Here is a 14,305-nt window from a genome sequence, read left to right as displayed (position 1 = left end):
CGAGCAAAGCCGAGACAGAAACCGGTGCGGTGCAGCGAGTTGCGCTCGCAGTGCTCGGGTTCGGTTCGGTTCGGTCAGCTCGTTGGCTAATGCCGACTGGCCTCGACAATTAGCTGGCGCCAGCAATGACACGCAGCGGCGCCGGGCTGCTCCCCCCTCTTCCCGTCTGCACGCCGCTCCCCCTCCCTATGGCATCTTCTCCCGCCAGCAACGCACGGCTGCTCCCTCCGCTTCCCGCGCCAATGCTTCCCCTTCCATTCCGCGCGCTCCCCACTTCTCGCCCCGCTACCCCTTCGAAACCGCACATGTTCCACGGCGCCCCGTCCTCAGACCACTTTTCCTCCCCGTTCTTCGCGTATCGTTCGACTCGATCTTTCCTCTCTCCTCCTCTCCCATCCCCCTTTCTCTATCTTTCTCTGCTCTTTCTTCTATTTCTCCTCGAGCCTGCCTTCTTCTCCTTGCTTGCTCTCTTTCCTTCTTTCTTGGCAGGCCGCGACTCGCCCAATATATGCTTTATTTTTAGATTCATTTCCTTCTGACTATAACTTTGATTGTGCGGCTATTGGTAAATGCCGGTCGGTAGTAGTACGCTGTTTTTGAAGTGGATTTGATTTTATATAGAGACGCTATGGACAGAGGTGTATACGTTGGTAAGACGTATCGTAGGCATTTCTTCGAGTTTCTTTAATTGTTCTTTTTCTTCCTCACATATAGTTTGTTTTCTACGCACGGTGCTTTGTCGTTGATTTATTAACCAGTTCTTTCTTGATGCGTCTGTCCGGTTGTTACACAGACGCGTCCCCTCGCGTTGTTTCTCATTCTGCTTCTACAAATGCGTCGCAAGCTTTCTCTGTACGTGTATACTATCCGTAGAGGCATATACGCTATACATCCTCATACGAAAGTGTACTTGACATCTTTAATCGTGTTTCACTTTGGAATATAACTTGTCGATATTAATATGGTCAGATCGTATGAATGTTATTAATCGAATTATACAAATCTTTAAAAACGTTGCATTTTTACAGGATATTTGATAGCGTAACTTTGGTGTTCTCTCATATGTGTTATTTATTGATCAAAATTGAACATACCATAATGAAAATGGTGTATATAGATAAAAGAGAATATAATTATTATTTCACCTGGATAAAGTATTGAATATATGTTTATTAAACACGCGCGATGTGCCAAGTCATTCTATAAAACAGTCTTATGAATTCTTCTAATGCTCTTAGGGACTAGAAAACGGTCCCCCCTTCTCATTATCTGCTTTTGTCATAACGTTTATAATGAATCGTCTATAAACTTATATACATACGACATTCGCTTCTTGCTCCTGATCAAAGAATATCCTGTCTCCATTCTGTCGAAAAAGACCTAAGACAAACCCTGGTACTCCGATGTAGTATAACATACGACACAAACAAAATACACGTGCGAGGAATTCAGTAAAATTCATAAATACTTTAATAACATTTTTCACCGATTTATTGCAAGTGTCCTGATACTTTTGAACGGGGGTGTACGTACGCGAGAAGCGCGCTGGCGCGAGCGACCCGCCGCTATTATTAGACGTGGAAACCTCAGCGTGGAATCCGAAGGATTTTGTTATTTTCCTATATGGAGATTTTCGTTTCGGCGAATCTTCGTGGTGGTTCGTCGGCGTGCGGTACGCCCCGCGTCCGCCGTCTCGTCCAATCCCGACGGTTATTAATAGGAAAGTGAACCGGCGCGCTCTACGCCACGGTGTTTACCTCGCGCGCCGATTTTCCGCCGCTGCTGATTATCGATAGATCGCGTACGGCGCGGCGAACTGTGACGAATCTCGGCGCGTCGTCGTCGCGAGATAGCGAGCTCCGCCAATTTCTCATTCCCTGTACCCAATATTGCTTAAGCGGTATTTGCATTAGGCAATTTTTCATCGAGTCGATCAACCTTAAGTCGTTCGACGTCAACACCGTGTAAACTATCATTTTTGATCTAGCGGAAACTATTTTGGGTCCTCTTGCACAACGGTTTACGAAGTAGAAATATCAGTAAATTGACGAGTTCTAAGTTCGCGAGTTGCTTTCTTTTTCCTTTCCATTACTTATACGCGAGTCGACTAATAATGGCTCGTTAAAGATGTAAACGAATATGGAATTCTTAAATTGGTACCTTAAATTCTTCTTTCAAACGGACTTTGTATTTGAATGTTACATAATTTTAGAAGATCGTATCAAATTGAATAATCAGACGTTATCTGAAGAAATTTATATAATTCGTAAAATTTATTTCGAAAATTTCCTAGTAATATTATCCAGTTTTTCCAAAGGTGATGCTAATCGAATACAACGAGTGAGATATCATCGTCAAGTGACATAAACGTCAGTTTTTAATACATCGACCACGCTTACAACTTTTTTATACATATTTCTTAATCTTCTAAAATTATACATAAACAATAAAAAAAAAGGTTATTTTCATACTGGAATATTTCTATTCATTTTCAAATAATTAGCTTTTTCAATTTGTCTATCAAATTAATTAGAATTACTGAAACTACGCGCAAAATCTCTCTACATAACACGTTGATCGCGCTAAATAACAAACACAAGGCCGTAGAGTATAAACCTTAATTAAGCATTAACCTGAATTAAATATCGAACGATTTGAGATCGTTCAATCGAATCAGTCGGCTAAAAGTTGCCTGATATAAACACAGCTCAACGTGCTAAGAAATATTGGTTTATGAGTTTTCTCGTAAGCATTCCACTGGCAGAAGGCGGTCCCATAAAAACGATTAGAGTAATGCTCTTATGATCATTTGTCCAATATCGTGGACACGATTTATCGCCGCAGCGGCTGCGTCCATATCTTTTCTATTGCTTCACGCCTAAATGTCACGGCAATCTTTATAAGAGCACCTTTTTTTCCCTTCATCCTTGCTACGTGTACGTAATCAGCCTACGTCGATTATTATTCAGATAACTGACAAATACATTTATTTAATAAAGTCGGCTTCTCGAGATCGTATTTAAAGGTGTTACGAACTTCGTATCATTTAGAGATTTGATTTTTTCAATGCTGTGTACCTATACGCTTGGTGATATTTCGCGCGTCGAGTACGCGGTATTTAGAGCGCATTAAATATACTAGGCGCCGCATTATAAATAAAATTAGAAGTTATACGATTTTAATATAAATAGATTTTATCTTCAATTAGTTTCACGAGGAAATATATAGACCGATATTCCATGCTAAGTATACTAAGCGACACCTTAAAAATGCGGCAATAAATTTTTCATGGAAATACGCGTATTTCACGGTGAACGTTCGTCCTATGAATTCTAAACCGATATCTCAGAAATATGGTAAATATGACTAATAACAGGAAAATAACAACTTAGTATATTTCTACTTCCATTAGCTCGCTTTTATTTCTATTTCCTACTTTCTATCCTGATTTCTATCGTAAAAATGAACAAGGATAAACCTGACTTTGCCAACGTTTCTGTGATAGTACATCTCCGATTGAAATTATTTCTGTAATTGTACAATTCTACTACGACACCTCAATTCGTATATTTCCATCTCAATCTCATTTTAGGAAACACGAAAGACTCGATACTCTATATCGAATATAAAGCTAAACTACGATCGAATAATGAAAAATGAAATATAGAATGTTTATCTACATCTAATTACTCCTGTCAGTTAGTTTCTTTATCGTTTCAGGTTCTAAATCAGAATCAATCGATCATCTAGGTCTAACTAGTTTCCAGAAAAGTTGGGGCAGCGTCGAGTCAAATGATCGTTAGAGTTACGTAAAGCCGCGTTTTGCTGGCGCCTTCTCTATTTACTCTCTCTCTTTCCTCCTAATACTGTCTTTGTGTCGATAGGACGCGACAGCTTTTTGTGGTTGAATTTGTGTCGCCAACGAGCAGACAGACGGTGCCGTAAGACGATCAAATTTACAAACTTTACGGTTACACGAGGAGCCCGTTAATGACAAGTGTCTGTGTAAACTAGACAATTATGTATGTTACTTTTATGCACTTGATGACTTGGAGCCTATTTCGCAAGAGTGCGAGATAATAGATAAGTGTACGAAGGAAGTACGATAAACTTCTAAATACTAGTTGCAATGCTTCTATTTAATATAGGTAATATTTGCTCGATATTAAAATAATATTTCACTTGGGAAAATTAAAACTTAATATTCGTCGTTACGATCCGAAGAATAAAAAAAGAAGCAATTCTGTAAAAATTTAACACGTTACTTATTATGGTATAATTATGATAATCCGGCAATCGGATCCAATGTTCAGACGATGAAAATAGATTAAGAAAATTCACTTACATATTTATTTGCTATTTTATACGTCTCGTCGTTTTATATATTATACCTTTATATTTGATATAATATATATGTATGTACTTTTATTAACAAATTTGTATTATTATTATATCACGTACAATATCCATATTTATATTTATTTTTAAGCCGATATGTATATATAGAATTTTGAAATTTCTTCCTCGAAATCGCATTAGAAAATTAAGATTTTAATAGGTATAATAAACAGTACCGTATAAATGTGCAAATCTTCGTTTCCTAGTTATTTTTATTTGGGCAAGAGAAACGAAAAAGGTAAAAATTTCTAACGTTAAAATTCCAACGTTAGCAGACAGCGAGTGGTTATTTTCCCAAAGGAGGTAGCCATAAATCTTGAAAAGAAAGTAGACGAAACTGAATTGATGGATGTAGACAACCTTCGATCGTCAAGATAATCGTACCTGCTATTGGTTTACCGTGAAACACCGTTCAGACCTGTAAAAGATGTCGCCCAACTAATGGGACAACGGGCATTGCCTACCTGCGCTGCACGACCGTTTCGTTTTAAAAAGAAAGTTTGATTGGTACTCTTCAGTGCTAATATGACAACTCAATCGTTCGAGTGCATCTCTTTTCGAGCACATTAAATGCTTAAAATAAACATTTGATGTATCGAATACGGCATCGTGATACAGCAATTAAACGTTTTAATTTTTAAAAGGAAATTCAAATTTTCTGGTCGTCGAATATTACTTTAATATCATCTACGTTTATGTCTAAGATGATCAGAAGATGCAAATAATTAATAGAAGACGATTTAACGATAAAAATAAAAGAAGTAGGGGAAAACATTTCAATAAAGATAAAAGAAATAATGCGGAAAATATAGAAATAAATATAAGGATTTTAAAGCAGTAATAACTCACGGAGTACTCTGTACAACAAATTGTAACTTTTACAGTAATATATAATTTCCTAACGTTATAATTTTCTACAATCGATCTAATGAATTCATTAATGTTTTATATTTTTTAATAACAATAGAACCGTTGATGCTATTATATTTGGTGTATGATCACCTATTTCGATATAACAACTTGCTATTATAATCCTCAGCTATATAATTACCAGTCCCTAAGGAATAGGTAGCATCAACGTTCTAGATCTATTACGCTCTTACTAGTGGTTGTTACCATTTAATTGAATTATACTTATGATCAATTATCGTACCTCAAAGGACTCCAGATATCTTCGACATTTTAAGTAACTTAAATACCCGTTACAATATTAATCTTTTTGCTCTGGCACCACTATACTATATATAACAGCCAAGCTGTAAATCTACACTTTACTACGAAGCATAACATGCTAATCATTCATGTTTTATTCAAGCTATTTTAAATTAACATACAGGGTGTTCCATTTAGAGTTCCCTCGAAAATACGAGACGTTAATTATATTAAATATTGAAATATTAACGATATACAAAAATGTCTCGAGCAAATTTTCACTAATTTCAGATTCTGTACAATTTGATGGCGATAATACAACGAAAGAAATTCGCACGTTAACTGCACATGCGATTCTGTCGAACAGTATACGAGAGAAGATTTCATCCGTTAATTTAAACAGTAAGCATTCAAGTTGTATTCTTTCTAATACGTAACTGGAACAAGTTTCCATTTCATACTGTTCGAAGAACCCATACGACTCTCTTCGATGATCTTAGACGAACGACGATTACTTAAGTCAAGGAGAACACCTGTGTTCGTATATGTATGTGCTATATATGACATTAGGTCAACTCTAGTCATCTATGGCAGCGAAAGGGTTAAGACCACGTCCATCTCACGTTCTGTATTCGATTCGTTGAAAATTATCCAGCAACGCGTATCCAACTGGCTCGAAACGACATAAATACTTGGAACGATTTTTCACGTTGGATCTGCGCTGTCTTGACGACAGAAGCACAAAGCGGTGGTTCATTGGCGATTCCCATGGCGATGCAAAACGTCCGCTTTCATCAAAATTTATTGCTGCTCGCGACTGCTACCGGCGCGCGGGGACAATCAACAACATTTACACGTATCGATACCATTCATTATTCCGCTCTTGTTCCTTTTGTTGTTCTCGTACAGGATTCACTGGCAAAAAAAAAGCCACAGCAGCATTCAAACGCGATTCAACAGTGTGATTTTTTATTCAGTTCACGGACGCTTGTACTCCCATTTACCTAGGAACTCGACCAGCTGGACATCGACTAATCCTCCTCGCTACCGGTAATAAATTACAGTTTCACGTTGACCTGTGGCTAACAGGGCTCGTTAGCGCGCCACGCACAGCTGACGATTAGCATTTGGTTCGCGGCATGCTGTCGTTACAGCGTAGGCCTTTCACGTGGTTAAATTATTCGCACGTCTCCGAAACGACGCCGGAGGTTTCACACGTCCCACGGACAACACGGAGGATTTAAAGGTGGCCTTCCCTATGAGGTTTGTAAGTACAACTAACACGATTGCGACAACTGAAGCATCAAGTATTTATCGATACATATACATGCTGCTCACGCTATTGGTTCACATGTCTTTTTTTTTTTGTAGACGATCGGTTTGCGAGCAAAATTATATGTTGTCGCAAAGAAAAACTCTTATCGGTGGTCATCGCCCCACTACTTGCCGCTTACAGGTGGAATCCCAGGGAACATGGGAAAACCCACGTCTTCCCAATTCGTACCCGATGAGGCAATAACCACAAGGAACCTTTTGACTCAAAGATGTTTCCTGCCAATTAACGGCCTTCAAGATAAATCAAACAGCCTCGTTTATGACAATTCCTAAGGATTATTGCGGTCCGCTTAATTCCACGTGCACAGCTGGAGGTCGCCTCAAACGTAAAAAGTCCCCGGACATAACATTGTCAATTTTCATATTACTTATTTATCGGTTGTGATATCGTTATATTACGGTATAGTACCATCAAATAGACTATTTACGGGAATTGTTATGTCCTAACTTTTAGATCACGATGAGAAATTTTTCTATTCTCTGATACTTCTTCCCTCGTATCGGCAAATAAAGTTCCAGTTACAGAGGGTTAAGCTTTATATTGATCATAATGCTGAAGCATATTCCTATATGGGAAACGATTTGTGCTTTTATGGTCTTTTTATTTCCTCGTATGAAAGAAGTATTTCTTGCGTCGATCTTATTTCAATATTACAGCGAAGAATGTTGTTCTCCGTTTGATGAAAGTTTTGCTTTCGTTGATTATTATGGCTCATACATACTCCATACAGTATCAAACATTTGATATCAATCAAACTGTCTGTCATGATCCTGTACAGGTATTGGGTGGAATGTGCTATGCTACTCTGTTCGACAAACAATTTTATCCAACATTATCGGTGACAATTTACGATATAATTGTGGATTGGCTGCCGGAGACAATAACGCGCTATTGTTTGCCGTGGCTCTGCTAATTTATTGGAATTCTATATTTACGACGTCTTCACGGGATAATACGTAGACGCGGATGACTTCATAAATCTGTTATTCCTGAAATTTATGTTGGTGACAGCTGATTTTCTCGAGACATCTTAACGACGTTTAAAGTCAGACTTGCATTATGTTGTGGGTAGCAATGTTTAAACGAGCGTCCGTGTATTTGTCAATGGTGACAAATAGCGTTGTTCTATGCTTTCAATAGAGTGTAAATGTTCGGTGTCGATTCGTTGAAATTAATTGGATTTTAATTTTGAAAAGAAAAGACACGTCGTTCAAACAAATTGAATAATTTGCACAACGATCGAGAGATAAAACACAACGATTTTCTAAATTTCCAGCTTCTATTAAAATTTGATACGGTATCAAAACTGTGTTCAATTTTAATAATTTATCTAAATATCTTTCGTACATCGAACATCAAATTAATAACATTAATCCGTTACTTTTAATATAAAATTACAGATGTGTTTGAAAAATACGTTAATAATACGTTAAAATAGGTTAAATAATCCAATGTTCGTAAAAGGCCGTGGAAAATTAAAATCAAGTATCGAGCTAATGATATTAATTCGTCGTTTCTAATTCCTAATGACAGTCGCACGTACAAATTTATAAAAATTTGCCGGATAATTCGTAAACGAGTTTACTCTAATTGCCATTTAATTCGAACGTATCTCAATTACGTTTCTGCATTGTCAAATTTTACGATTTCTCTAATAAACGCGAATTCCATCGTGCGCTCGACCGTTGAATATATCGCGCAATCAATGTCACCTATTGATAGCCAAATGAAATAGCTAAATGGGAAAGTGGAGCTCGACGTTTCATTTTACGCTAATTTAATGTCTCTAATAAAATATCAAAACTATGCGATGCTATAAAGTATGGAACATTTAGTTACACGTACGCGCATCTTATGATTCGATTTCATTTTCTCCTCTTGCGCCAAGTTCGGTATTTATATCATTAACTGATACATTGTTCAGAAAACGATACAGTACAATTGGAAGCGTACGAAACGTTGAATTCGATTTTAAACGAAATTAATTATTGTAAGAGTAATGACGCGAGTACGACGATAGTTTGCAATCTGCGTACACGAACCAAAACAAACAAAATCTATTAGTCAGTGCATTATTACATCTCTATAATTAAATTATCGGCTTCCAAAGCATAACAATTACCCCAAACTTATCAGAATTATAAGGTCATCTCTATTTTTATTTACCAGCGCTTGCAAAAATTTATTACCATAACCGAATGAGCATAGTACATAACATCGCTAATTTTGTGTTATAATTACACCGATTATATCTTCATTTCGATATAATTGTTTGGCGATTTGTGTAATATGAAAATAGAATTTTAAAAAATTTTCTGAACACTCAAATTTAGGGTAAATATATCTACATAGCTTATTACGTATCTCTATCCCAAAATCGAATTATAATCTTATTTTAGGTATGTATAGATAAGTAGAAGATATAAAAAAGTCCTACATTTTAAAAAGTATCAGAAACTTATTGGGTACAGGAAGATTTGATTAAAAGTACGTATACTAATAAAATATAGATAATCTCATAATCTTTTAACCTTTATGTATACGTACAAGCAACAAGTAAAGCTACTTTTTTATTCCGGAGAAATGATTTATCTGTTTTACGTATTCCAACTTATCCTCCGATGATCTTGGATAGAACCGTAATCAAATATTTTCAAATCTTATTCATTTAGTCGTATTAATCGTATTCAAAGAATTATTTTCTTCTGGTACAATTATAATATTTTACACAAAACAACAACAACATTTCAAATCTTCCCATAAATATATCAGAATGTGTTGCTACAATATTTAATCATGTTCTACTATGTAAAAACAAAAGACAAAAAGTAAAGCTCAATATTCAATTCCTCGCTACGTATATGTAAATGCAGTGCATTATAAAATCGCTAATAATCTATACAAAGCGAACGTCATTCAACAAATTCATTGCATTTAAATAACCACCTATATGTTCGTACATCTAGAAACGAATTATCATCGTCGTTTAAAATGGTTGATCCGTTGCAATCAGAGAGATGGTAAAAAGAAGAGCGACGCGAGGATAAAAAGAGGGAAAAGAAGAGAGATTGCTTACCGGGTTTGCAGAGCCGGCTCCAGTGGTAAGGGTTGCAGCATATGTATACAGGGTCTTTAGCGGAATGACAGACAGGAAGTCTCTTGAGCTCCGACGAGTGGGCGAGATCCGGCCACCGCCAGATCTGGCAGCAGAGCAGGTGAGGATCGATCGGCGCGTTGTCGTGCGAGCCGCGTGCAGGTACTCTGCATCGATCCGGCCTTATCGGTGACGCGCACGAATCCTCCGATCCAGAGTTTTGATCGTCGTCGTTCTCCAACGACGAGGAACGATGATGTCTAGTACGATGATGTCGATGATGATAATGATGATGATGCGTAGGATGATGATAATAGTGGTGATGATGGTGGTAACGATGATGACGATAACATTGTTGCTGTTGTTGCTGTTGCTCGGAATCGTTTACGTCCTCGGAGTGCTGACGGGGCACGAGGACGCACGAGCCGAGGTCGGCGCCACAGCTTTCCACGGTGGTGAGTAACATCTCTAGTTGGTTTTCCTTGAGCGATTTGAGGAGCGCCTTGCACCTCAACAAACGAACGGGATCCTCGTCATCGTCCTGGCTCAAATCACCACCGCAGCAACCTGGATGTAGTTTACTCGACGAGATACGGCTACCTCCTCCTACGCCACCTCCCCCTCCACCGCCAGCGCCACCACCCCCTCCTCCCCCGCCGCCGTCGACTGCACCTCCTGACGACGCTCCACGCGCTCCTCTGGTTGTTTGGCCCGTCGTTGCCGTCACGTTGCTCGTCGTGTCGTTGTCGGTGCCGCTCGTGTTGTTTGCGCGATGAATACGTGACGAATCCTCTTGAGCTTCACACTCGGTTTCATGCTCTCCACGGACCTTGGCCTTTAGGAGACGTCTAGTGAGCGCCGTCCGTTTGCTCCAGAACATGAACATGAAACAGGATTTGCGGTACGCGCATTTGGGGGCCAGTACTTTTCAACGTAGCCGCGCGGAAAATGAGAAATATTTGGAATCGGTGCCCGACGCGACACCGTCACACCACCGCGCACTGGACACGCCACTTTCCTCCTCCCCTCCTCCACCACCACTACTACCACCACCACCTCCTCCACCACCTCCTCCGACGCCCCTTCCTCTCGCTCCTCTTCCTCCACTATTTCCTCTACCCGCGCCGCCTCGTTTCTTTCCCTTTCGCGTTTGCCGAGCTTCCCCGCGTTGCCGCTCCTCTTTCGCCAACGTGACGACGACTACGACGAAAAAACGGAACACGAGAAGTATATACACCGGCGGTTATACACTCTGTCAAGAAAAAAACAAACACCGCCGCCTTCTTCTGTCGACGCACATACGATTACAGATGAACGAGGACGGTCCCCAGCGAGAAACTTCCGACGGGGCCAGCACACGCGCGTATATTTATTTACGCTCTCCGCGGATTTGATGCACTTTGGATCACGGTCCCGAAATAGTGTGACAGTCCCCTGTGACACGAACAGCAACGTTCTCTTCGCGGTAAATCTGCTTTCGAACGGCTTAACGTGCGTCACTTTTCTCTACCGTTCTCGTGAATGCTCTGTATTGTTTGTCCTTTCCTTGGTTTTCTCGAAGAGAAAAAATTAATATTATCAATGGAGAATAGCGCGTGGCAAGCAACAAGGTAGGTCGAAGTAGAATAACGAAGGATAGCAGCTTCAGTCTCTTCCTCTTCGTGTCGATAACTTTTTCGAACCAGTAAACGAGGTTAGGTCGAATACCGTTTACCGACCTTGAACTCTCATTTACCTATGTGCCACGGTATGTATACACAAACTGGCCGGCTGATTGGTGACGCGAACAGCGTGCGCGCGCGCGATCCGTTTACATGTACGCGAGCACACGCCAATTCGTTGCGACGATCTCGATCAGCTGAAGCGCCACTTCATTCTCGCGATACTCTCCTTCGAACGATTCTGTTATACACGCCCCGTTGTTATTGTTTCGTTACTCGAATGTTACCACGTTATTTACGTCGTTCGCTAGTAAATGACACTTTAGCGAGGACACTAGAGAAAATCTGCGTGTCGTGTTTTAGTGGTCAAATCGTATTATCGCCCTCGATAGACGAAAGATACTCGATAATTTGTTCAACGACGAAAGAACGTGGCGTACGGTATATAAGCGAAAAAAGGCACGAGAGATTCCTGTGCTGTCTCGACAGTTCGCGAACGTTGTCAGCTTTCGTTGTCCTAAGAGACGTACACGGTGCAACGGTCGCCAGCGGGGTTACGGACGCGCACTATTAGTATCATGATACACTTCTTATCCGTTGGCCGTAGCAGAGCACGAATCGGTCGCGCGCGCACACACGACACCGGTTCTTGACTTTCCACGATGTGTATATCGACAGCGATGTGGTGTCTTAACCTCGCGACCCGGCACTCAACCACAAACACACACACGCGCACGTATATAATACGTATATCGGCGCGATTCGCCTTACGAAAAATTGTTTTCTATCGCTGCGAATCTCTCTCTCTCTCTCTCTCTCTCTCCCTCTCTCTGACTTTTTTCTCTGGTCGTTTACGTTTCTCTTACGAGACGAGTCTGGTAACGTTAGGCCAGGACGGTTGATCAATGTCCCTCGAATCTCGGGCGGTTAAGCCCTGTAGAATACGATAGTGTCGTTTTCTTTCTTGATATTCCTTTGCTCGTGCCGTCGCCAATGCCGGCGCACCGGCACCACATAACAACAACGACGACGACGACGACACTTTAACCTCAAATCCGAGATTGTCGCGTCGATCACTCCCCGTCATCCGTATACGCGTATCACCGAGTGACATTTTCCGCTTGCATCGTCCGTCTTTCTCTCCCGTCTACTTCTTCACTGTTGCTCACACTGTTCACCGTAACACTTGTCGCTCGTCACCCATCGCCGTCGCCGGCCTGCGGGCTTATTCGCGCGAGGCGACCGCGAGGACGCGCACTGTCACATTCTTGAAATCGCTGCCCGGAAAGCCAGCGAGAACGAGTGAGACACCAACGGGGAGGGATAACGCGTGAGCAAGACAGACAGACAGAGGAGAGAGCAAAATACACATGAAGAAAAAGAGAGTAGGGAGGGCTAGCGCACGTAGATCGGATATATAACTCGCGGAGGGCGAGAGAGGTCGAACGAGAGTAGCGCTTCGGTTGCACGTTTAAAACTTTCGGTACGGTAAAAAAAAGTTAATTGATGCAGCAAAGGGAAAAAATCAAATTCAGAGTCTCACCGCGACGTTACACTTCGACTTCAAACTGTTTCAAATTCTTCTACTGGCGGACGTTTTTGTCTTCGCGCACAGATACTGACGTCGTCACGGGGCAAACTGTTGCGAAGAACAACCACGATTGCGGCCGTAACACGACTCGACTCGGCTCCGCTCGACGACGCGACTGAGTGGTACGCACGAGGTCTCCGTCATGAGCGCACACACCGACTTCCACCGCCTCTTCCTCCACCTCCTCGTCGCTGCCGTCGCTCGTCTCGTCCCGTCCGTCTCGTCTCGGCGCGCCGATACACCGACTGCAGCATACTAAACACACAAGGGAGATTGTTAAACATGGCCGTCGCCGCCGCGCCATTATCTTTCGCGTTCGCCGTCAGAGGCGCCACTCACACGCGCTCATATACTACAGACGCACTATGATCGCTCTTTTCAAAATTTTACTATCTCCATTTTCTCTATTTTTACATTTCTACTATGGATATGTTAGTCGTAGAGCAAGAATAGAATATCCAAATTGTATAAGATCCATTTGAAAAGGTATCCATGAAATGAAATAAAAAATTCTTCCAAGATACTTCCTTCCAACTAATCAAGAAGTTATAGAAACATCCACATTAAAAGTAAAAGGCTTGAGCAAATATCTAATATACATATTCATTAAAAACAATTTCGGTAAAGAAATGTTTGATTAACGAATTAATGTACGAAATGAACGATTCTCGAAGCATCATTGTATCGAAAAAATTTTATACGACTACCATCTCCTATTATAAACTAAACAACAACTTCACGTTTTCATAGAACAACAAATTACGATAATGATCATTACATCACGGATTATTAGACTATTTATGCAAATTCAAATTTTTATATGTGTAACTTAAGTAAAGACTTGGATACAAATTAATTTCATCTTCTAAATAATATAACAGAACTACGAACATTTTGCAAATATTTTACAACGTAAAATATGTATATATATAAAATATTAAGGCATAAGATTAAAAAAATAGAATCTTGGTAGAAAATCGTTTTACCAAGTATTATAGAAATCACTATATTGTGGATATTTGATATACTTCTTCCATATTCTTCTCAAATCTCCTATAAATGCATAAAAATCC

The 14,305-nt window shown here is 40.3% G+C and overlaps 1 protein-coding gene across 2 annotated transcripts in view; it reads right to left on the bottom strand.

Annotated features, from left to right (window-relative positions):
- Dad (Daughters against dpp) overlaps positions 1–13,473 on the bottom strand; it is a 115,022-nt gene extending 101,549 nt beyond the window's left edge. Inside the window, exon 1 of one of the 2 annotated variants that reach the window (XM_076620921.1) lies at positions 9,963–13,473. In XM_076620921.1, coding sequence (XP_076477036.1) covers positions 9,963–10,866 — 904 coding nt within the window. In that variant the 5' untranslated portion in view covers positions 10,867–13,473. The remainder of the gene's footprint in view (positions 1–9,962) is intronic. The other variant, XM_033332453.2, reaches the window with a different exon arrangement.
- Positions 13,474–14,305: the final 832 nt, after the last annotated feature.

The sequence above is a fragment of the Bombus vancouverensis genome, chromosome 8 (genome assembly GCF_051014615.1).
Source record: "Bombus vancouverensis nearcticus chromosome 8, iyBomVanc1_principal, whole genome shotgun sequence".
NCBI classification, from domain to species: domain Eukaryota; kingdom Metazoa; phylum Arthropoda; class Insecta; order Hymenoptera; family Apidae; genus Bombus; species Bombus vancouverensis.
This window is presented reverse-complemented; position numbering and strand designations above follow the sequence as displayed.